A 22,828-nucleotide genomic window follows, 5' to 3' on the forward strand; every position below is an offset into this window, starting at 1 on the left:
TAGTGCCCTGTGCTGGTGTTACCCTTAGCAACCAATCACGTGACTGCTTTATTACACAAGGGCCCCTACTAGCCATGCGGTCTTGTACTGTGGCCACTCTTGTCCCTGTATGACCGGGGTACAGCAGTATCGCTCCGCACTCCTCCGGTCACTAGGCGGCGCTCATGAGTTTACTAGATCTCCATTCTAGCGTGTTTCCAAGCTGCCTTCGCTGTGACCTGTGCTGAGCCCCGCCTCCTGTGCGCAGGCCCTCCCTCTCTCTGCTAGCCACGCCCCCTCCGCTCACATGGCTTCTGTATCTCAGATACTTCTCTCGTGATAACTTTGCCCCCGTTGCTGTTGCCCTCTACCCCCCCCCCCCATCTCAGCCCTTGCCCCTGAGGGTGGAGCCTGCTGTCCCGCTATATATTTCCCCCAGGCCCGACCTTGTTGTCTTTTCGTTCAGGAAGTGTTTGCAGAAGGACCCACGTGTGTGCACCATGGAGTTTGAGGAGCTGGGAATCCGGGAGGAGTGCGGGGTCTTCGGCTGCATCGCATCTGGCCCTTGGCCCACACAACTCGATGTGCCCCATGTTATCGCCCTGGGGCTGGTGGGCTTGCAGCACAGGTATGTGTACCGGGGTGATGGGGTAGGTGCTAGTTCACACAGGAGTATGAGCTCCAGCTGCGGCACATCTGCTTCATGCTATAATGTATCCCTTCTACTCTGCGATATGCTATTGGTCTGATCTAGGGGCTTGCTGTAAGTCCTCCGTCATAGGCTATAGTCACATGGTCAGGGATTCATTAGGATTTCTAATGCAGTTTTAAAGCCACATCCAGATGTCCATAGCAAAAAGAGCAGTGTCTTGTCCTTTGTACTTTCTATTTATAATTCCCACCTGGGATTTGGATTCCAAATATGCATGAGAAAAGTCAAAATTCCTACGTGTTACAAAAAATTGTGTTTTAATGGTAGGATCCCTTTAAAGAATCCATAGGGTGAGTGTTTCATTGGTAGGGTACAACAGCTGGGGCCCCCCACTGCGCAGGTACAATAACTGGGGCCCCCACTGCGCAGGTACAACAGCTGCCCCAGTCTTCTCTATGGCACTGCTGAAGAGGAGCTGGGTACAGCACTTGGCTAGCCCTGCATTGATGCTCCTTACTTTTTGGGCACATAGGAGTCCATTTTTGGGAAGGGGGTGCTATTCAGTTAATCGATTTGTCCTGTGTTTGGGTAGAAAGCTGTGAAAGAACTTTGATACCGGCAGGTTGCCCAATAGTTCTGACTCTCATGGACCAGTGATCCACAGGTTAATTGTTGGACCTTTAGTTGCGTCTACCATTACTTTATTACTAGAGTATTGGCCAAACAATGTAGTAGAACCCCAGCATGGACTTCATTTTGATAGGTATCACCTACTGAGGACTTGAAAAGTTTTTTTGTTTTTATATTTCATTTTGATACTGTATAGACAATGGCATCAGATTAGTAACTGGTCACTGTGGCTTCTTTACAACTTCTCTCCTCCATCTTGCACCTGCCTTGGGTGTATTTATTTTGGTGCTTCCTATTTGGAGGGCATCAGGTTACACTGTTCTTCCTTTTAGTATTTTTATGCCACCACCCCTTAGGAAGCCCCATTAGGATTTGCATGTCAGCCCCATTTTGTTTCTAAAATTAAAACAAACTTGGGTTGAGGCCTTGGCCGCAAATTCCTGAGATTGATGGTGGTGCAGATGAGGTCAGAGGGCAGGAGCGTTTTGGGTTTAAGCTATGTATCATCTAAGGTGTCATAGTTCTATTGAGCAAAGAGTAAAAGTCTGAGTAGATGAATTTCACATTGTGTAAGTGATTGTGCTGTCCAAGTCTAAGGTTAATGGTTTTGTGTATATAAGTCTTAGTGGCATGGTTGCACAATGGTGGGCACTGGGACAATGGCTTTAGATTCCACCTAGAAGAACATCTAAATAGTTTTATGGCAATCCAAAAATCATAGATGGTTTCCCATTATTATTTATTATTGTTTATTTGGTCCTATCATGCCTGCATCTAAGATGGTGTTTGTGAGCCCCACATGCTGATTCTGTCTGGTTTGGGAATCCACATTTGAAGATTTAATACGGGAAATGGGGAGTTCCCCTGTTCTGTAGCCTCATCTTATGGCTAATGTATGTTATCCCTTTAACATCCCATGACGTATATACTGCTATCACTACAGTATAGTGAACTCTTATGCGCTATACACAGTCTCTGGCTGCCATCAGTACAGTTGTGCATAGCCTTTAATAGAATTGGCAACAAGTAGTCCTCCATTATGTGTCTGGAAGGTCCAAAAAGAGGTTGTACCCTGTTTCCCCGAAAATAAGACCCCCCCCCCCCCCTTCACCTTCTGGATCACATACAACCGGCAGTCATGCCGGCACTTCGCTAATTGTTCCCCGCTTCATTTGCCGATTGTTCCCCGCTCCAGCCGCTGCATAAAATATCCCCCGACAATAAGAAAGGTCATATATTTCGTTAGCTAATTAATTATAAGAACATGCCTTATTTTCGGGGAAACAGGGTATAAGTTTTAAAAACTGACTTGGAGATGTACAAGTGGAATAGTTGTCTTAGCATTTCAGAAAACTATCTTATCGGTCAGCGGGATATCTTCACACCTTACTAGCTGGAAAGGCCATTAATGTCTTAGTGCATTTCCCTAGTTCATCGGTCTTGTATGTCATTTCCTTCACCAGCTGCTACAGATGTAACAGGCTTGTATTTATTAGCTAAAAATGCGTACGTTTTAAACTGTTGTGGTGCCCAGAGCTTGCCTTTATGGAAATTGAGATTCTGCACTGTGTGTTTTGACTGTGTATTTACTATAGGTGACCTTCTGGGACCCCCTTGGTCATCTGTTGCCTCCAGGGGAGAATGCAAATGTATTTGCATTTCTTTTATAGTAATGCAGAGCCTTGTATGTTGGGACCTGCTGCTCTGCACTTGCCTCCAACCCTTTCAGGACAGCGGTGTAAAAAGAGTGGGAAGTGCAAACATTGGAATGATGATGGTTAGATTGATTAATGAAAAATGATCAAAATCGATAGCTCAATGAGACGTTGTGAAGTTGCCGAGTTTAGTTCTAGTGCTTTCAGACCATCCTGTCTTTTGCTGCCACTACTAAAGGAGATGTCACTTACTGTACACAATCTAACTGGATGGGTTATATGTGAATAACCAAAATTCAGTGATGTGCACAAAGGAGTGTTCTAAAATCACTCATTACTGACTCTGACTTGGCTAGCCGTACTGTATATCCATATCTACTAAGGGAATGTATCTTGTGAACCCCATTAAGACAATGTGAGTGCCCCTGCGCTATGAGAGGGGATGACTGCAGAAAATCTTGTAGACCAGGCCTAATATACATTTTCTCTTTTATAGGGGACAAGAAAGTGCTGGCATTGTGACGAGTGATGGCGGTGATGCGCCTACATATAAAGTACACAAGGTAAGATTCTATTAAAGTACATTCTCCACATTATATGTAGATGGCAAAATATTCGGACTTGGCCTTGGGCTGGTTGCATTCTGGACCTCTGGCAATACCAACAATTTATTCCATTCAATTTACTGCTACTCTGCCATGTTAAAGAGAATGGGACTGACCTGCAATACCAGTCGCAGCCACTAACCTATGCATGGCGCTTGTTTGGGTAAACTGAATTCTCCAGCAGTCTATCACTCAAGTGAGCTGGTGGGTTGATAGGAGTCAGCACTTACCACTACAAACTATTGACTTATTAAATAATAGTCCATGAATAGTGATATGTTAGAGAATTGCTCATAAATCAAGAGTTTCTAAAATGAATTTTGGCTTTGCTGTTAACACTGCTGAACATGACTTAGTTTCTTGTTTTTTCTTTTTTCTCTTTAAGGGTATGGGTATGGTTAACAATGTATTCACTGATGAGACTATTAAGAAGCTACACGCATGTAATTTAGGAATTGGCCACACAAGATATTCTACATCTGGAAATTCGGCTATAGAAAACTGTCAGCCATTTGTTGTTGAAACGTTACATGGAAAGATTGCAGTAGCTCATAATGGAGAGCTTATAAATGCAGCCCGCCTCAAGAGAAAGGTAAGTCCTTAAGGTTTGTCAAGGATTACCATTCTGACTCCATATGACAGTTCTGCGACCACCGCCACCACCACAATACAGTGCAACACAGTAGCCCATCAACACCCCTGCTGCCAGGTTCTGGGCCATATCACCCCCTAGGCACCGCACCACAGGTGAAGAGATCTAAAAAAAAGTCCACCTTATCCTATGGTGTCAGTCAAAGGGCCGGGACAGTAGAAGGCTACCTTAATTTAAAAAGGCCTGGGCCAAATGGGAGGAGTTCTGGTACTGAGGTATTTTCTTTTATCCCTGCTACGTTGCATCTGTACCCATTGAGCCTTTTCATTATGGGAACCTCTATCTATTTTATCAATGTCCTGTGAACTACAGGAGCAGATTGATGATTGATCTGCTTTAGTGCCAGGACCTGGTGGCTATAGGCAAGCGCTCCCCATATCTTGCAATAAATTTGCTGAATCGCCTCATGTTTGAGGCTCATTCTGGTCTCCATCTTTGTTTCTCAACTGAGATAACTGGAGAACGAAAGCACCACAAAGTCAAGAAATCTGTATGATGTGTAACTACAATCAGTTTAGTTATATGGTTTTCCATAGACTCTATTCTGGGAATACTTCCAAGAACGAGGGGAGCAAAGTGCCCACAAACCTTAGTTTTATTCTTCTTATTGATGCTTGATCTCTGTAGGACCAGCCCCATTTCTTAAGAGTGTAAAACAAGAAGGAACTAAAAAAAAAATCTATAAGACTTGCAAACAAAAATGAGCTAGACATTATAGACCTTGAAGATGATGTCTTCACCCTCTCAGTTACTTATCTGCCCATTTTGATAAGATCCGGTACAAATGTGATTAATTTCTCAGAATACAGTACATTGTCAGAGGGCAATGCCGTATGCAATGAGTTGTCTGGTCACCATTCTCATACCTCCTCTTAGGCCACTCTTGATAGGGTGTTCTGGATCTTGGTGTACTTCCAATAATGAATAGTACAAGTAAATATAAAAAAATTTAATTTCATAGGTTGAAAAATCTCTTCTCACTTACCAGGCTGCTTTCCTCACACTGTCATCACTCGTTCAGTCGGTACCTAGCGAGGAGACGGATTGTCGGCTTTATACACAGACGACCGTGTTACTTCTATCATGGGTGTAGAGAAGAGGAGGCTGCTGGGGGGGGGGGAAATATAAGAGAAGTTGTAGGGGTCCAGGTGCGCAGGTTAATAAGAGAGAAAAAAAATCCTTCAAAGATTAATGGGTCTTAATATCTTGAACAATTTACCTTTATAACTGGAGGACCCCTTTAAACTCTGCACACAAGGCCGTTCTAAGACTCTCATCCAGTACACTTGCTGATAAATGGTCTGCCATCACTGTCATTGTTTAATACCAGTACAGTGACTTCTCCTTATTGACTACATTGTCTAATACTGCTGTCAAGTCCCGCACAAGTTTACTGAAATGTAGTTGTCCTGTTTGTCGGACTCTCACATAACACTGATGTCCTATCTAGTCCTCCTGCCCTTCCATATACAAATAATTCCCTTGTTGGCCGTGTTTTTAGAACATTGGCAACTTCCTAAACTTTGATCCATGGAACACAATGTGACTTGCATATGCCATAACTAATTGGGAATGGCTGGATGTATGCTTGTTATATCTTATCTTTACATAACGTCTTCCTGTATATCTGCACTTATCAGAGTTGTCACTTATCTTAGTAGATGTAGAATTGATTTCTTCTCCATGCCTCACATTTACAAGCCACTTAGGGTTTTTGTGCAAACGGTATGGGTTCATGACACACTCACTTGAATGGGAGCTGAGCTGGAGGAGACACTGTAGTGTAGGGAGCGTCTGCTTCTGGCTCCATACACTATATAGTTCCAGTTTCTGGGGTGCTAGACACCCACTGATCTGATATTCATCACCTCTTTAGGACAAGTCATCAATATCATAAAGCTGGGGGAGAGGGGTACTTAATGCCACAAAGTTTTTGGTGGTTTCTTGTATAAATGGGGAAAGAAATGTATAATACCAATCTCCCCAAGTCACCTCAAAGTTGCAGTTCTGCAAAGTTAGTAATGAGAATTCCTAGTGTTTTGTATGCAGAGATGTCTGACTAGAGTTAGACCCATATATATTGTCTGATTTTACAGTTGTTACCGTTTTCGATATTAGCCCTCTTCTTGCCATGGGTGTCCATACACTATGGCAGTCTATGCCCAATCCATATGGGCTCTTCTTCCCGTTCGGGTTCCTAATGCACAATATATACCAGAAGATACTGTCTTGAGAGGGTCAGTACTGTAACCAGTAAGTGAGTGGGCATTTCCTGCCTGGACGTGGCCACGTGGCACCTAGTAAGATTTAAAACTAGAGTAGCAGAAGACTTAAGTGACCTTGTGAAGCCTGACCTGTCATTTTGTTTCTCCACAGTTGCTTCGTCATGGTATTGGCCTGTCCACAAGCTCTGACAGTGAACTGATCACACAGCTCCTGGCCTTCACACCACCTACGGAGGAAGATCACTCTGCTGACTGGGTTGCACGGTAAAGTGATGATTTTGTTTTTCTTCATGAAACGGCACCACTTTTGTCATTAACCGCCCCTATTAGGACCAGTTCACATTGGGTTTTGAGGCAGAAACTATTCAAATGCAGAATATATAGAAACAGATTTTGAAATGTGTTTGAAAATAAAAATGAGACTTTCAGGCATAATCTGCCCCAAGGTACCTCTCTTTTTGGTAGCTGAGAAATCTGCTGTCTTGAAATAACTCCATCTTCTCAGGCGTGACAGACTCTTGACACTGTCTAACGGAAAAACTGCTTGTTGCCCGTAACTCATTGCATAAATGGGGTGCAGCATTTGGTAACTTCCATTAAACAGAACCTTTTGCCCCTCCACCAAGTCACATTTTTGGCATACTGGCAACTAGGGCTTTGATTTTTTATTTTTTTATTTTTCACCATAATTGTGTAATCATTTAGCCTTAGCACATAGACTGACTTATATTCCGTGCAGGCTTTGTTCTCTCTGTTGGGTGGAGGCCTTCTCACTGTGCCAGCTCACTCAACTTTAATTAAACAAAAAGTTGAGAATTGCCCAAAAACTTGAAAAAAGGGATTTTTTTTTGGCGCACAGATTGCTTAGCCTAACCGGTAACTAATTGTTGCCATCCTTTCACCTCTCCTTGTACCTATGTAGTGTTAAACTGTATTTGTTTCTCCTGTAGGATAAAAAATTTGATGAATGAGACCCCAACCTCATACTCGGTGGTCATCATGCACAATGGCGTTATCTATGCAGTCCGTGATCCATATGGCAATCGTCCTCTCTGCATTGGACGGCTCCTTCCTGTGCCTGAAGAAGATGGTATGTAGATTTTTTTATTTTATTCTTTTTGCATTAGCCATTGGACCTTGTCATTCACTATTAGACAATATTGCTGCCTCCTCGAGGTCATGGGTCTATGCAGTGACATCTGTCTTACATACATACACACACACACGCACACACACACGCCTGCTACAGTTTGGCTCACTATGAAATTCTCTGCTTTTTGTGCATTTTGTTTTGCCCAGTTGTATTCTTTGATATTTCTGACAAGGTCCAAGGTTTTCTCTTTTCTCACATTGTGTTCACAAGTCTGTGTCAACTGCAGAAGATTAGATTGTAAATCCCTAAAACAAAGCACCTCTGCCAATAACACAGGCCATTGCCTAACTATTGTTTGTGCAGCAATGTGACCCTGGAATATCTTCTTGCACTGACCTCCCCTCCTTGTCTACATACATGATAATGCTATCAAAATATATTGTCCTGTTTGGCAGGGGTTACATAGTAGCTTCTTAACCCCTTAAGGACCCGGACATTTTTTTTTTGGTTTCTCATTTTCATCCCCTCTCACATTTCAAGAGCCTTAACTTTTTCACTTTTCAGTTGAGCCACATGATGGCTTATTGTTTGCGGGACAAATTGTACTTTGTAATGGCGCCATTCAATATACTGTGCAATGTAGAGGGATGCTGGGAAAAAATTCAGAATGATGTGCAATCGGACAAAAAAACGCATTTGTGACAATTTCATATGGGTTTAATTTTTAAAGCGTTCACGGTTTGGTAAAAATGACATGTTACCTGTATTCTTCGTGTCCGTAGGAAGACGGCGATACCGAATTTATATAGTATTTGTAATGTTTTGATACCTTTGAAACGAAAACTTTGCATAATATAAAATAAAAAATGTGTTGCCATATTGACACCTTTTTTCATATTTAGATGTCTGGAGCTGGGTATGGCGTCTTTTTATGCGGGATAAGATTACGTTTTTATTGATACTATTTGGGAAAGATCTGATGTTTCATCACTTTTTATTCAATTTTTTTTATAGGAAGAACACTGGCGAAAATACCGTCGTTTGATTTTTTGCGCCGCTACACCGTTGACAGGAATAGTTCAGGTTTTTTGAATCACGGGGATACCTAATGTTTTAGTTTACTTTTATATCTGATCTAGGGAAAGGGGGGGTGATTTGAACTTTTGTATTATATTTTATATATTTTTTAATTTAAAGTTTTTACTTTTATGATCAGACCCTCTCGGGACCTTGAAACCTAGGGGGTCTGATCGCTCATTCTCTTCACTGCAATACTGCTTCATTGCAGTGAATAGCAAAATGCCATCACTTCTATTAGACGCTGCCTCTGGCACAGTTGGAACTTTTTGATTAGCCCCCACTAGTCCTGAACAAACAACGCTGTTAGTATATCAGGTATCAAAAGTATATAGGCTGTATACTGTCAGGAGGGCGGTGTCAGGCAGGAGCAGACAAGCGGTGTGATTCTGAGCACTGGCACTGGCTGCCTCTGATTGGAGCTCAGATGGTACTTGCTACATTGTGTTTTTAAGAGTTTTCTTTTTGTAACTTTTGTTTTTTATCTCTCTTCTACAGAAAACAGGCGAAATGAAAAAACGGAGGGATGGGTGGTGTCTTCTGAGTCCTGTAGCTTTCTCTCTATTGGTGCAGAGTAAGTACCATGTGCTTTCTAACCTGTAGATGCAGGGTGCAACAGAGGATGTGTTTGGATTTTTGATCAAAGTGTGTGGTTTTTTTTTTTTGTTTTTTTTTTGGGGGGGGGGGTAGAAATTGCCAAGTCTTACTAGTTACTATTGGTTACTTTCTCTCCTTGTATATTCGAACATTATTTTAATAAGGGGATTACTGTCTAATGAGAGACTCACACAATTAAAAGTAAAAAAGAGCTTATTTTACTTTGGTAAAGGAAATAGTTCAAATCAGAGTCTGAGGAGCACCATCCATTATGTTGTCCAGATATAGAATCAGCAATATGGACACAGCATGTATAGTTCTGTTCGTTCCAGTGTTGAAGCTCCCAAAAATAAGCACATGGCAGCTCTTATATCCATGGTTAGATGGGGGAAAGACAGTGGTCTCACTCCAATTGGTTTGAGCCAGTCGTCTCCCTTCAGCTAAACACAGTAGACCCGGAGGTGTCTGGTGCCAAGAAAGGCGAATAAACACTTCAGTTGTACCAATGAAGGTGAATAAACACCTCAATGGGCCAATAAATAAACACTTCAATGGGGCATACTCCGAGGACCTCTCTAACTAAAAGAAACATAAAACATGAGCAGATAAGATTCTAACAAAGACATCAACTTGCCCATAACCCCCATAGGGTAACAAAGGTTGGAGGGATTTCAAACTAACTGTGATTAAATTTATAATGCTAGCTAACACAGACTCTTGACATGTATGTTCCTCTTCTTTGTATATTTGTAGATATCACCGTGAAGTCCTGCCTGGAGAAATAGTGAAAATCTCTCGTGATGGAGTAGAGAGTTTGGCTGTCGTTCCCAGACATCGGGAGAGAGACCCATCTGCCTTCTGTATCTTTGAATATGTATACTTTGCCCGTCCAGACTCCATATTTGAAGGTATTGGCTTTAGTTCTTCACAGAATTGGTTTACCCTCCGGTACGCATACCCAGCAAAACAGTTCACTCTACTCATGGTGGTAGATACAATTCATATCAACTACTTTTCTGAATTGGCTTTTTACAGAACAATGTAATGTATGAGCACATGGAGGAATTTGGAGATAGTTTATTATATAACAACCAGTGGACATTTTGGCTGTTGATGTAAAACGGTTCAGTTGTTGCTTGTTCTTCTTTGGTTTGTGACCTACTAGACATTAATGTCTCTTGTTAATTTCCTCTGTAGGACAAATGGTGTATTCAGTCAGAAGACGGTGTGGTCAACAGCTGGCTATTGAGGCCCCGGTAGATGCTGACTTGGTCAGCACGGTTCCAGAATCTGCAACTCCTGCAGCCTTGGGCTATGCAGAGAAGGTAAATCTTATTTAATCTTCAACCTATGATGGTTAATGGCTGCGTGCATGTAGCTAATATACTTCTTGCATCTTTACAGTGCGGCATTCAATATATAGAAGTGCTCTGTAAAAATCGTTACGTCGGTCGAACATTTATTCAGCCGAACATGAGACTACGGCAACTTGGAGTGGCAAAAAAATTTGGAGTCTTGACGGATAACTTTGTTGGCAAGAGAGTAGTATTGATTGATGACTCCATTGTACGTGGAAACACAATTGCTCCCATGATTAGGCTGCTGAAGGATTCTGGAGCTAAAGAGGTTAGTGCTCATTGTTATATGAATGACTGTTTTAGTATATGGGCAAATCCTGACTCTTCCCTGACAGCAGATGGGGTGGGAGAAAGATTTGCAACATATCTGTTCCTTTGTTCTCAGAGAAGAGCCATGGCCAGAGTTGTCTTCCATTCACCCTATTGAGACAACATGGATGCACACTAGGCTCCACTGAGGGAGTGAGCTGGGTGTAATGGCTACCGGGCAAATGGCGAATGACCAACTTTATTGGCTTTTAAAGGGATTCGGTCATTAGAGCCCAGTGTGTCAGCCCTGCAGATAGTCAGGTGACTCTAACCTGGGTTCTGATGACATTCCCTTTAATGGAAAAGACAGGATCTGCAAACAATAGACAGATTTAAAATGCCACAGCTGTAGTGTAGACATGTCCTGAATCTAAGATCATGTTAAGACTCTAGCAAGATTGTGTCCAGTTCTTGTGTCTTTGACTCACTGCATTGTTCTCTGCCTACAGGTTCACATAAGAGTGGCCTCTCCGCCTATAAGACATCCCTGCTATATGGGGATCAATATCCCTACAAAAGAAGAACTGATTGCAAACCGTCCAGAATTCAGCGACCTGGCAAGATATCTTGGTAAGCTTGCACGTTTGTGTGTGGGGTTTTGTATTTTCTGCTTGCATGACTAAAGTAACTTTCCATTCTATATCTTATTGGCTTATTTGTTATATTTTAGGTGCGAACAGTGTGGTTTACCTGTCAGTGGATGGACTCACGTCTGCAGTACGTGAAGGCATTAAACAATATAAAGACCAGCAGAATGGATTAAATGGCACAAACGCGCGCTCGTCTTCTATGGGCCATTGTACAGCATGCCTTACTGGGGAGTACCCAGTAGATCTGGAGTGGTGAAGGTCTCCGCGTCACGGATTTTTGATATTCCCTGCTGGACAATGGGAACTGTAAATTGGGAGGGTTATCCTTGGAAACCAGTGAAAGACCTTCCTTTCTTAATGCAGATTAATTTTTTTTTTTTTTTTACCTTTATTGGTTTCTGTGGATAGCCACACTATGGTGTGGTTTTTCTGGGCCCCACTGTTATTTATTTTAGCTGGATGACTGCTGCTACCAAAAAATAATTCAGTGGTGTCTCTTCAGTGCTGAAATGGGGTCAAAATCTTCATGGAAAACTTTGAATGACCTTGTGTGGAATCTTGTTTTTTTAATTTCTGGTACATTGTTTCCAAATGTACCTAATTCTTTGTATTCGGTATAATGTCATGCTTTCCCTTTTTATTATGCTGCATTTGGAGGACTGGCAATAAAGCACATTTTCTTTTTTATATGCTGGTGCAGGTTCATTCTAACATAAGCTTGTCTGGCGGAAACCGTATCCCAATTTCAGGGCTTGCAAGGAGGGGGAATAGTCATTGTAGTAGTAAAGTGTAAAGGCTGCTACATGAGAACCTGTGCTTAGAAGACAATAATGGTGCAATGAACACTATGCAAACATTTACTCAATGAAGGCAATATTGTGTAAAGTGTATTCACTCCATGATTCCTGAATGGTAGTTTTATATGGATAATACAGTTGAAGAAAGTTTATGTTCAACAAAGGGATGGGGAAAAGCATTGCTGAAAGAAAGTGAAGGAAATAAGTATCTTATACATTTACATAAGCCTTATTACTATTTTACTGTTTAAAAAAAAAATCATGGGTGGATTAGTTCCAAACTTTTTTTTCTTGTAATTTTTTTTTTTAGAACTGTTGAACTGAGAAACCTTTAAATGGGCGGAAGAAATTATCCTTTTAACCCCTTTCCAATCTGTGCCGCACTATTATGGTGCATTATTTTGTATTATGTATTATTTTTCACCAAACATTGGTACCAATAAAAAGTAAAACTTCCTTGCAAATAAAGATCCTGATATCTCAGTCAACAAAACAGTAACAGTTATAGTGTCAAATATGGTGACCCCAGGAAAAATTATTTTCCAAAAAGTGCCACTTTATTTATAGAAGCGATTTTAAAAATAATAAAACTGTAAATATGGTGTAATCGTAATGACCAGCTAGACAAAGCTGCCGTGTAATTTTTAAATTAAAGGAACACCATAAAATTAAAATGCAAAAATATTGTGGGGAGTTTTAACATGGGCCACTAAACATTAAAACCTGATCAACTGGAGCAGACTGGTGGCTAGACTCCCTTGAGCCCACTCCTTAATAACCCGATGTTCCTACCAGATTGCCTAACCCCACTGTTCTTATGTTCGATGTTTAGCTGGGTCAGGTGGTCAACAGGGTCCCTTCCCTTCGCTGCAAGCCTTCAACCCTGGTTGGCCCTTACCCTGGTTCAAATGCAATCAGCTCCTCGCATTCCTCTGCAAGTTCACCCTATATAATTTTTTTTCTTCCATCCCTACTGCTCTGGAACTCCTTCCAATAGACTGAGACCCCCCTGAAGATTCTACCTCTGTGGTATTGTCCTGCCATCCTTCATAAACTCTACTCTCATTTCACGGACTACATGGTGTACTTTGCATCATCTAATGGTTGCTATTCTACTGCCTCTGAAAGTTGTTTCTCCCCCCACCCCCACCCCACTGTTTCTGAACAACTTGTTTAGGTGCCTCTTATACTATTTTGGCCTTGTACTGTCAGACAGGAACAGGTAATAGGTGTACCTCAGAGCTTTGAAATTGTCCTGATTCATGCCCCATTTGCTGCTTCTGGCTGACACCAGTACAGGAGCCTATCAGGCACCAAAACTAACTACATTCATTACTCAGGAAAGGTGGGAGCTAGAGAAAAATACCAACTGTTAGAATCAGTGGAATAGCAACTATTAACTGGTGCTCAGAACTGGTGGTGGTGAAAGGCTCTCTATAGACTGGGTTCATATAGTTTTGAAAAACTGCATAAGTGTTTAGTTTCAAGGTATATATTAAAATATTGTATCAAAGACAGTCCGCAATACAAGTGTGAAATAACAGAAATGCAAACAGATTATAAAACAATGGAAAAACATAATAGAGGTAAAGAGTAAAAAATATCTAGAACCAACTACAAAGGAATATGGACAGAGGGGTTGCAGAGAACTATATAAACAGATAAGAGGTTGGTGAGAGAGAGCCTACCTAAGTAAGAGGGAGGGGTGAAGAATGTTCTGCAGTCAGAGCTGTAGATAATATGGCAGACCTGGGATGCGAGACCTGGTAATCTAGGGTGTCCAAATCCTATTAATATTATAAATGTGAAAGTTTGTGAGTTTGGATGTTTGTTCCTCAATCACGCAAAACCCGCTCGACCGATTTGGCTGAAAGTTTCCACAAACATAGTTAATACACCCGATTGTGCAATAGGCTACTTTTCGTCACAATAGCGCACATACGTTTGTGCCAGGACCCCCACAAAACCCAAACTCACATCACCATCTCTGCAATCTCACACACTTTGGACCATAGCAAGCCCCAAAATTCCTATTGCCCTCTACAGCCTCGCCCCTAACCCCACACAATCACATATACATATACTTTACCACTTTGTCCCTCACCTTAACGATACTCCAGGAGGTTCTCTTTAACGCTCCGGAGCAGCCATGTTTGCCGACCCCCACCGCTCTGACAATCCGCGACACCACCCACCCATGTCAATACCCCTAGGAAGTCTAATAAATGCAAAAAAAAAAGTTTAAAAAAAAGTAAAAAAAAAATATAAAAACAAATAAAAAGGATTAAAAATTCAAATCACCCCCCTTTCCCTAGAACACATATAAAAGTAGTTAAAAACTGTGAAACACATACATGTTAGGTATCCCTGCGTCCGAAATCGCCCGCTCTACAAAGCTATACAAATATTTTTCCTGTTCGGTAAACGCCATAGCGGGAAAAATGCTCAAAAGTGCCAAACTGCCGTTTTTTCACTCTTTTGATTCTGATAAAAATTTGAATAAAAAGTGATCAAAGCAATAACATTTCCCGAAAATGGTAGAACTAAAAAGTACACCCGACCCCGCAAAAAAAAAAACGCCCTATACATCCCCGTACACGGATGTATAAAAAAGTTACGGCTGTCAGAATATGACGACTTTTCAAAAAAAAAATGTTTTAACACAGTTTTGGATTTTTTTAAGGGGTCAAAATGTAAATAAAACCATATAAATTTGGTATCCCCAGCATCGTCCCGAAACACAGAATAAAGGGGACAGGTCATTTTGGTTGCACAGTGAACGCCGTAAAACCAAAGCCCCTAAGAAAGTCGCAGAAATGCATTTTTTTGTCAAATCCACCCCATTCAGAATCTTTTCCCTGCTTCCCAGTACATTATATAGAATAAATAATGGCGGCATCATGAAGAAAAATTTGTCCCAAGAAAAATTAAGACCTCATATGACTCTGGGAGCGGAGAAATAAAAAAGTTATGGGGTTTAGAAGGAGGGGAGTCAAAAATGAAAAACCAAAATCAAAAAATGCCATCGACAGGAAAGGGTTAACTTCAAATACTTCTGTCCCAAAGTCACTATGTAAAGTTTCTCACAACACCGTATATATAGCGGCTCAAATACAAATTAACTTCAACACAAAAGTCTCACGTATTCTCTGCATTACAGCAAAAACAAGATACAAAGTTACATTTCATATCCCATACCTTATACACAGTATGAAAACCTTACCCACGCCTGTATATACCCACTTCTACAATCACCGCAGACGAAGTCACGGGTACCAGCTAGTTTTATATAAAAGTGGGTGAGTATCAGGGATAGAGGCTTTAATTTTTTTTTTTTTTTTTTTTGTAGAGAATGACCATACTGACACTTAGAATAGTGTCAGTCAATGACAGAAAAGGAAAATGGGAGCTGACCTTGAACAGACTGCTGAAAAAGACGTCAAGTCATTCTATGTACGGCTGTTAAAGCAGTGGGTAGAACCACCAACTATGGAACATAGAGCCCATGACACTGCAGCCCCTGAGGTAGAGGGGTGAAACCTTACTGCATGCACGATTAAACCACATATAAAAAAAAAAAAATCGTGACCACAGCAATAAGATATCTTGTTAATATGAGCTCAATGGTGGTCCAACACCTGACACACTCACTGATCAGCTCATTGAAGAGGCTGCAACATTTAGACTAGCCAAGTGCCATTGCAGCTCAGCCTGACCCGCCTGAAGGAACAGATTATCATTCATAAACTATAAGCAGGATGTGATGGCACATGGTCTGTGAAGTGGAACAGCCAATCCATGAAGACCCAGGTGTAAGACATCTGACAATCTTTATTTTTTTTTTAACTGTAATTTTTAATTTTCAGAAAAAAATTCTATAATTAAACAATAACCACAACATGTGGTAAGATAAGCATGGACAGCAAAATATAATCCAAAATCTATGAACGAAAGACAAGGAAAAGACACAGGACTAGATAAAGGAAAGAAGGGGAGGGAGGAGAAGAGCCGAAAAACGGGAACGGACGGTGTAGATAAAGTCAAAAACCATGGGTAGTGCTGTAGGTGTCCCAGTGTGACCAAATAGAGTTAAACGACTCAGCCTCTCAAAAGCCATTAGGGGGTGAGATCCATGTAGACCCTAGTTGCACCCTAGCAAAGTAGGATATCTGTTGAAAATGCAACCACTAAGTAGCCAGCATACCCAAGACTGAAGTAAAATAATCAAAGGGCCTGAGCTCCAAGGACAAGGACCCAATCTGCAATATGAAATAGACCAAACCTCCTCCAAGTGTGCACCATAGCCGGAAGTAAGTTGTTGCCAGCCAACATAAAAGACCGTGGAATACGGTGGCGTTTGGCGTTCCAGATAAACTGGAAGATCACTTTCTGAAGGGAGCGCAGTTCATGTCTAGGGAACATCTGCCAATCTTAAAGAGCTCCTGTTGGGTTGATTTGGAACACGAAACCATCCACAGGTCCTTATAGACTGGGGATTTAGTGTCCTAAATTGCCCTGTTTTTAAATCCACATGAGTCTGTTGAGTCTTCCCCCTACGCCCAACAGCAGCACAACTGGGGTATTCCTGCCCCTAATGAGCTGTTAGGACAGGTGGAATTTTTAATTACCTAACAGCTTTTGACCCCTATAAGAGGCCGGAAGACATGCTCCTCCCTTGTGTTTTTTTCTGTCCTGTGAGACAGGACAGGTGGTCAGGGGGGGAGCAGGTGTTCTGACCTCCTATAGGGGTCCACTACTCTCCCCCATCCGTACCTGACAGCGGAAGATCTTTTTCTTGGACATCCTCTTCTTTTTTCAGCAGGGGTCCTCTTCTCCTGGTGGGGACCCTGCCGGCTCGTGCGCGCTCCTGTCTGGCTGGGGCGCCGGGTCGGGGTTTTCCCCGGGTATAGGAACGCTAGACCTAGGAACCTTTCTCAGGTTCCTCGGGTCCGCCGTCTAGCAGGGTCCGCCGCGCAGGCGCAGTGTGCGGGTCTCGCAGCGGACGGAAAGAGAATAACCCCTAGACACAAGCATTGCCGTGGTAGTTCGGGGGGGGTGTCCCCCGGTCCTTGGGACCATACCTGAGTAATCCCCCCCTCCCCCCTGTCTTCCCCCCTCCCCTTTTCTCATGGAGATTCTGGCTCCGTTGTAGCCCCTGCCCTCTGGGCGGGGCTCCGGGCAAAACCCCGCCCCCTGGCCTATTTAAGTCCCCCTAGAGCTTCAGTTAGTGCTTGTCGCTCCGGTTGCAAGCACATCAGTTGGTGAAGCTCCCTGGTCATTTCATTGCTGGAGAGCTGTCTTCATTGACTAAGGTTTGGTGGACATGGCCGGGGGGGAGGTTGGGGAGTTGCATCCCTGGGGGCAGTAAGTAGTTAGTGTATCCTTTTCTTCCTCCTCAGAATGTCTTCTTCTTCCTCCACTGTTCCTCCTAGAAGGAAGTCTGCTTCCAAAAGGAAGCATCTGGCGTGCGCTTCCTGTAGAGTGCCGCTGCCTGATGACTCCCAATATCGGTTCTGTCAGGGGTGCAGAGCCCCCTCTGTTGAAACAACTCCCATGCGAGAGATGGTTTCCTGGGTGAAGGGGTACGTCCAGGACTCCATGAAAAGAATGGAAGCCGTCTCCCTGGCCAAGAGGCCACGGCTGGATTGTGAATTGTCCCTGCCGCCTCTGGAAAAGCTGCGCCTCAGGGATGTGGAGTCGTCTTCTAGTACGGAGGAGAAGAAGGAGATTTTTCCCCTGGACAAAATGTCCAGAGTATTCAAGACCCTAAGAATCGGAGACCGGGAAGGCGGGGAAGGCTCTAGCCGTAGGTCTCGTACCTTCAGGCCCTCTTCGGAGATGCTCCGCCTGATGGAGGGCGAATGGAGGCACCCGGAGAGATCCTTTGCGCCATCCACACGCTTCAAGGCACTTTTTCCCGTCTCTGAAAGTCAACTAAAGGCGTGGGGTCCCCCACCAAAGGTGGACGTTGCCGTGGCCAAGTTATCAAGGCGCTCCATCCTTCCATCAGAGGACGGCTCGGGCTCAGGGACCCCATGGATCGCCGAGTCGAAGGATCTTTGAGGCGTGTATATTCGTCCGCCTCTGCCCAGGCCTCTTTGGGCATGGTCGCGAATGAGGTAGCAACTGGCTTACGTGCAGAACTGTCATCCCTGGCCAAGGACATCGATTCCGGCGTGGATCGTGATGATCTCCTCGCAGCAGTGTCCGACATCACGCTATTGGTGGATCACCTGACAGAGGCTACCCATTTTCAGACCCGTCTGGCGGCTAGATCCATGGCACTGGCTACTGTGGCTCGCCGACCCCTATGGCTGAAGCCCTGGAAGGCTGACCTTACTTCCAAAAATAGCCTCTGTGGTCTCCCCTTTGAGCCCGGACGGCTGTTCGGAAGGGAGCTCGACCACATCATGGAAGGCTGGGCCGACTCCAAGGGCAAGAACCTGCCACAGCCCTTGAAGGTCGGAGTACCTCCTTTCGAGGAAGAGGCACCCGGAGAGGCACCAGAGGCCAGCGGCTATCCGGGAGAGGAAGAGGTCGGGGCTCATCTCGTGGCCGTAAGAATGCCCCCTTCTAATTCCCTCTCAGTACACCCCCCCTCCCTACCCTCCCCTAGGGTGGGCGGTCGTCTTTTCCACTATGTGGAGGCCTGGCGGCAGAATATTCGGGACCCCTGGGTCATCCAGACGATCCAGGAAGGCTATAAAATTAATTTTGTTTCCCAGCCGCCAGAGAAGATGGTAAGAACCCGCCCTCTTCAGGGCCCCAAACAACTTCATCTGGAGAGATTGATTCAGGAGTATGTGGACAAGGCCGCGCTAGAGGTGGTTCCTCGCGCAGAGCAAGGCACAGGCGTCTACTCTCCAGTCTTCCTGGTCCCCAAGCCATCAGGCGAGTGGCGTATGATCATCGATCTCAGGTATCTGAATCACTTCATCCGCAGGATGCGGTTTCGCATGGAAACCATAAGGTTAGTACTACCTTTCATGCACCCTGGAGATCACTTCGTCACTCTGGACCTGAAGGACGCCTACCTCCACGTACCCATCTTTCTGGCACACCGAAAGTTCCTAAGGATTGCCGTACACATACAAGGGAAAGAGGCGCACTTCCAGTTCGCAGCCCTCCCGTTCGGCATATCCTCCGCCCCCCACACCTTCACAAAGGTTATAGCTCCGGTCGCTGCCGCCCTGCGCCTTCAAGGCATATTCATAGTCCCGTACCTGGACGACTGGCTTCTGAACGCTCATTCAAAGGAGGTTCTTACCACGCAGGTGCAGACCGTCGTAGCTCTACTAGACAAGCTGGGGTGGCTGGTAAAATGGCAGAAGTCAGTGATGGTGCCATCAACACGAGTTCAGTTCCTGGGACTTATTCTAGACTCTCTCAACATGACGGTCTCTCTACCCTCTTCTCGCAAAAGGAAAATTGCTCGGGCAGCACATCATTTGTCTTCCACGAAAGGTCACCATCAGGACGGCTATGAAGGTCCTTGGATTGATGTCCGCTGCCCTAGATGCAGTTCCTTGGGCCCTATGGCATATGCGCCCTCTACAGAACGAGATCTTGAGAGTCTGGAATCACAGTCCTTCAGGTTTACAGAAGCCAATCCAGTTAACCATCAGCACCCGGCAAACCTTGCCCTGGTGGACCCATCTGCGAGATGGGAAGTCCTCGGTCCAGCCCACCTGGACCCTGTTGACTACAGATGCCTCCCTCACAGGCTGGGGAGCTCATCTGGGGGAGACCCCGGTTCAAGGTACATGGAATCAGCGGGAGAGGACGCACTCATCCAATTGGCGAGAGCTTACCGCAGTTCATCGAGCCCTTCTGTCATTTGCACCACTTCTACGAGGGAAAGCGGTCAAAGTAAGATCAGACAGTCTGACGACAGTCCACTATATCAACAAGCAGGGAGGAACCAGGTCCCCCTCGCTCATGCAAGTCACCAACCTGATCTTCTCCTGGGCAGAACGAAACCTCTCCCAGCTGGCCGCGGTACATATCCAGGGCCGCCTGAACATCCTAGCGGATCAACTCAGCAGAGGCTGGCCGACCGCAAGCGAATGGTCCCTGAATCAGGACATCTTCCACTACCTGACCAGGAGGTGGGGTCTCCCCGAGGTGGATCTGATGGCCACCCAACACAATGCCAAAGTAGAAAGGTTTTGCTCCCTGTACCGGGAAGACAACCCTTTGGCTGTGGATGCCCTGTCAATACCATGGAGGTTCGAACTGGCATACGTGTTCCCTCCCATCCCGATGATACCGAAGGTATTGGCGAAACTCAGGCAGGACCAGACTTCGGCAATAGTGATCATGCCGTTCTGGCCAAAAAGGGCATGGTTCACCGACCTTATCCTTATGAGTCGGGGGAACTACTGGAGGCTTCCACCAGTCAGGAACCTGGTGTCACTGAACAGTCGGCCGTGCCTGGGCCTAGACAAATTCAACCTCACTGCCTGGAGGCTAACCGCGCCATACGCGCAGACAGAGGATTGTCCCAGGGAGTGCTAAGTACCTTAGCCCATTCAAGAGCAGAGGCAACCAATCAGAGCTACCAAAGGATCACCCGGATATTCCGAGATTGGTGTACAGGCAGCCACCACGATCCAGACAGAGATGCAGTCCTAGAGTTCTTACAGAACGGCCTGGAGAGAGGACTAGCACCTGCCACCCTCAAGGTTCAAGTGTCAGCTCTATCTGCTCTCCTGGAGACACGGTTATCACAAGATCCTCTTGTCAAACAGTTCCTTAGGGGGGCTGCCAGGCTCCGCCCCCAGGTACGGCCCCCTGTCCCCAGGTGGGACCTGGCCGCGGTTCTACAAGGGCTATGTGCGCCCCCCTTCGAACCATTATCTGAAGTGGACTGGAAGTACCTGTCATTTAAAGTGACCTTTCTGTTGGCAATAACCTCCGCCAAGAGGGTTGGCGAATTGCAGGCTCTAGCAGCCTACGAACCTTTTATAACTTTCTTTCCTGACAGAATACAGCTAAGGTTCGTCCCAGGATTCTTGCCGAAGGTACCCACACTTCAGAACACCAATCAAGTGATCACCCTACCGGGGTTCTTTCCCTCCCCTGCCACTGAGCAGGAGGAGAAGCTACACACCCTGGATCTGGTAAGAGCACTACGTATCTACCGGGACCGTACAGCACCGTTCCGAAGATCAGAGAATCTTCTGGTTAATGTGTTTGGCCACAATAGAGGCGCTAAAGCATCAAAGGTAACCCTGTCTAGATGGATCAGAGAAGCTATCAGTTGTTCCCTACGGGCTCAGAATCTTCCTGTTCCAGATTTCCTACGAGCCCATGCCACCCGATCAGGGGCGACATCATGGGCAGAGACACAGTTCCTCTCTCTAGAGCAGATATGTGCTGCAGCCTCTTGGAGCTCACAGCTGACTTTTGCCAAACACTACAGATTGGACTGGCGTACGGCCGATGCTACAGCATTTGGGCACTCCGTCTTGGCATCAGCCTGCCAGGAGGTCCCGCCCTAGGGGAGATAATACTTGCTAAATCCCCAGTTGTGCTGCTGTTGGGCGTAGGGGGAAAGAAAGATTATGAATGATAATCTGTTTTCTCTTAGCCCAAACAGCAGCACAAGGCTCCCTCCCTAAGAGGTGCTATTGTACAGATTTTGTGTATGTGTGTGTAGCTCTTGGTATAAATTGCTCTCTGTATATCATACTTGTTACTAACACAAGGGAGGAGCATGTCTTCCGGCCTCTTATAGGGGTCAAAAGCTGTTAGGTAATTAAAAATTCCACCTGTCCTAACAGCTCATTAGGGACAGGAATACCCCAGTTGTGCTGCTGTTTGGGCTAAGGGAAAACAGATTATCATTCATAATCTTTCTTTCTCAGACTCTTCTCTGGTGCTCCCGGCCCTGCACAACTATTCAGTGAAGATGAGGTTGTACACCCCCGTTTCACCGTGCAAGTGCCAGAGGTACGGAGCATGCGTATCGAACCCGAGGCGTAATCCTCTGGCTTTAGTGAAGATTTGCACCAGCTTGGAGAGCATAGCAGTAGGGCAATTTGGGACACTAAACCCAGGTCTATAAGAGCCTGTGGGTGGTTTAGTGTCCCAAATTACCCTGACCGATTCCTTAAATATTTTAGTCTTGAAAAAATCCTTTACTTTCCACAATCATAATGTATGTGGATATTACTCATTGATGTTCAGGAACCTATTACACATGCTGTTTTTTTGTATGTTTTTTTTCTTTTTACACCAATGGAAATGACTAAGACTGACCATATATAAAAATTGAGCGTCTTCAGTAGTTGATACCTTTTTTTAATGGCTAACTATAAATGATGACAGATTGCAAGCTTTCGGTATTATTCTTAGATCCCTTCCTCAGGCAAAAGACTGACCAAAAACCACAAAATGTGTAGTTTCCAAAAAGTTGAAACATTGACACCATTAAATAAATATATAACAGCATCCTTAGAACGAGACAAGAATTGGTTGTACCTCCTTTGCTCCTGATGAGAGGCACATGCAGACTATTTATGTTCACCTTACATAAACTCAACTTGGAAGGCCGTCAATGATGTCGTTCATGTTGTGTACAGGACTGTGAAATCAGGAACAAAAC

At 44.5% G+C, this 22,828-nt stretch overlaps 1 protein-coding gene across 1 annotated transcript; it reads left to right on the top strand.

Annotated features, from left to right (window-relative positions):
• Nucleotides 1–305: 305 nt before the first annotated feature.
• On the top strand, nucleotides 306–12,073 carry PPAT (phosphoribosyl pyrophosphate amidotransferase). The gene is made up of 11 exons (XM_075259414.1): nucleotides 306–607; nucleotides 3,413–3,479; nucleotides 3,907–4,113; nucleotides 6,550–6,662; nucleotides 7,349–7,488; nucleotides 9,067–9,142; nucleotides 9,919–10,073; nucleotides 10,363–10,490; nucleotides 10,570–10,791; nucleotides 11,282–11,402; nucleotides 11,503–12,073. The coding sequence occupies exons 1-11, from the start codon at nucleotides 480–482 to the stop codon at nucleotides 11,676–11,678; spliced, it is 1,533 nt and encodes a 510-aa protein (XP_075115515.1). The 5' UTR covers nucleotides 306–479; the 3' UTR covers nucleotides 11,679–12,073.
• Nucleotides 12,074–22,828: the final 10,755 nt, after the last annotated feature.

The sequence above is a fragment of the Leptodactylus fuscus genome, chromosome 1 (assembly GCF_031893055.1).
Source record: "Leptodactylus fuscus isolate aLepFus1 chromosome 1, aLepFus1.hap2, whole genome shotgun sequence".
Lineage (NCBI taxonomy): Eukaryota > Metazoa > Chordata > Amphibia > Anura > Leptodactylidae > Leptodactylus > Leptodactylus fuscus.

Excerpts from the sequence above, each read along its gene's own strand:
- PPAT (XM_075259414.1), top strand. The coding sequence starts at position 480 with ATGGAGTTTGAGGAGCTGGGAATCCGGGAGGAGTGCGGGGTCTTCGGC. Across the intron at positions 9,143-9,918 it reads TTTCTCTCTATTGGTGCAGA|ATATCACCGTGAAGTCCTGC; the intron begins GTAAGTACCATG and ends GTATATTTGTAG. Across the intron at positions 10,491-10,569 it reads CCTTGGGCTATGCAGAGAAG|TGCGGCATTCAATATATAGA; the intron begins GTAAATCTTATT and ends GCATCTTTACAG.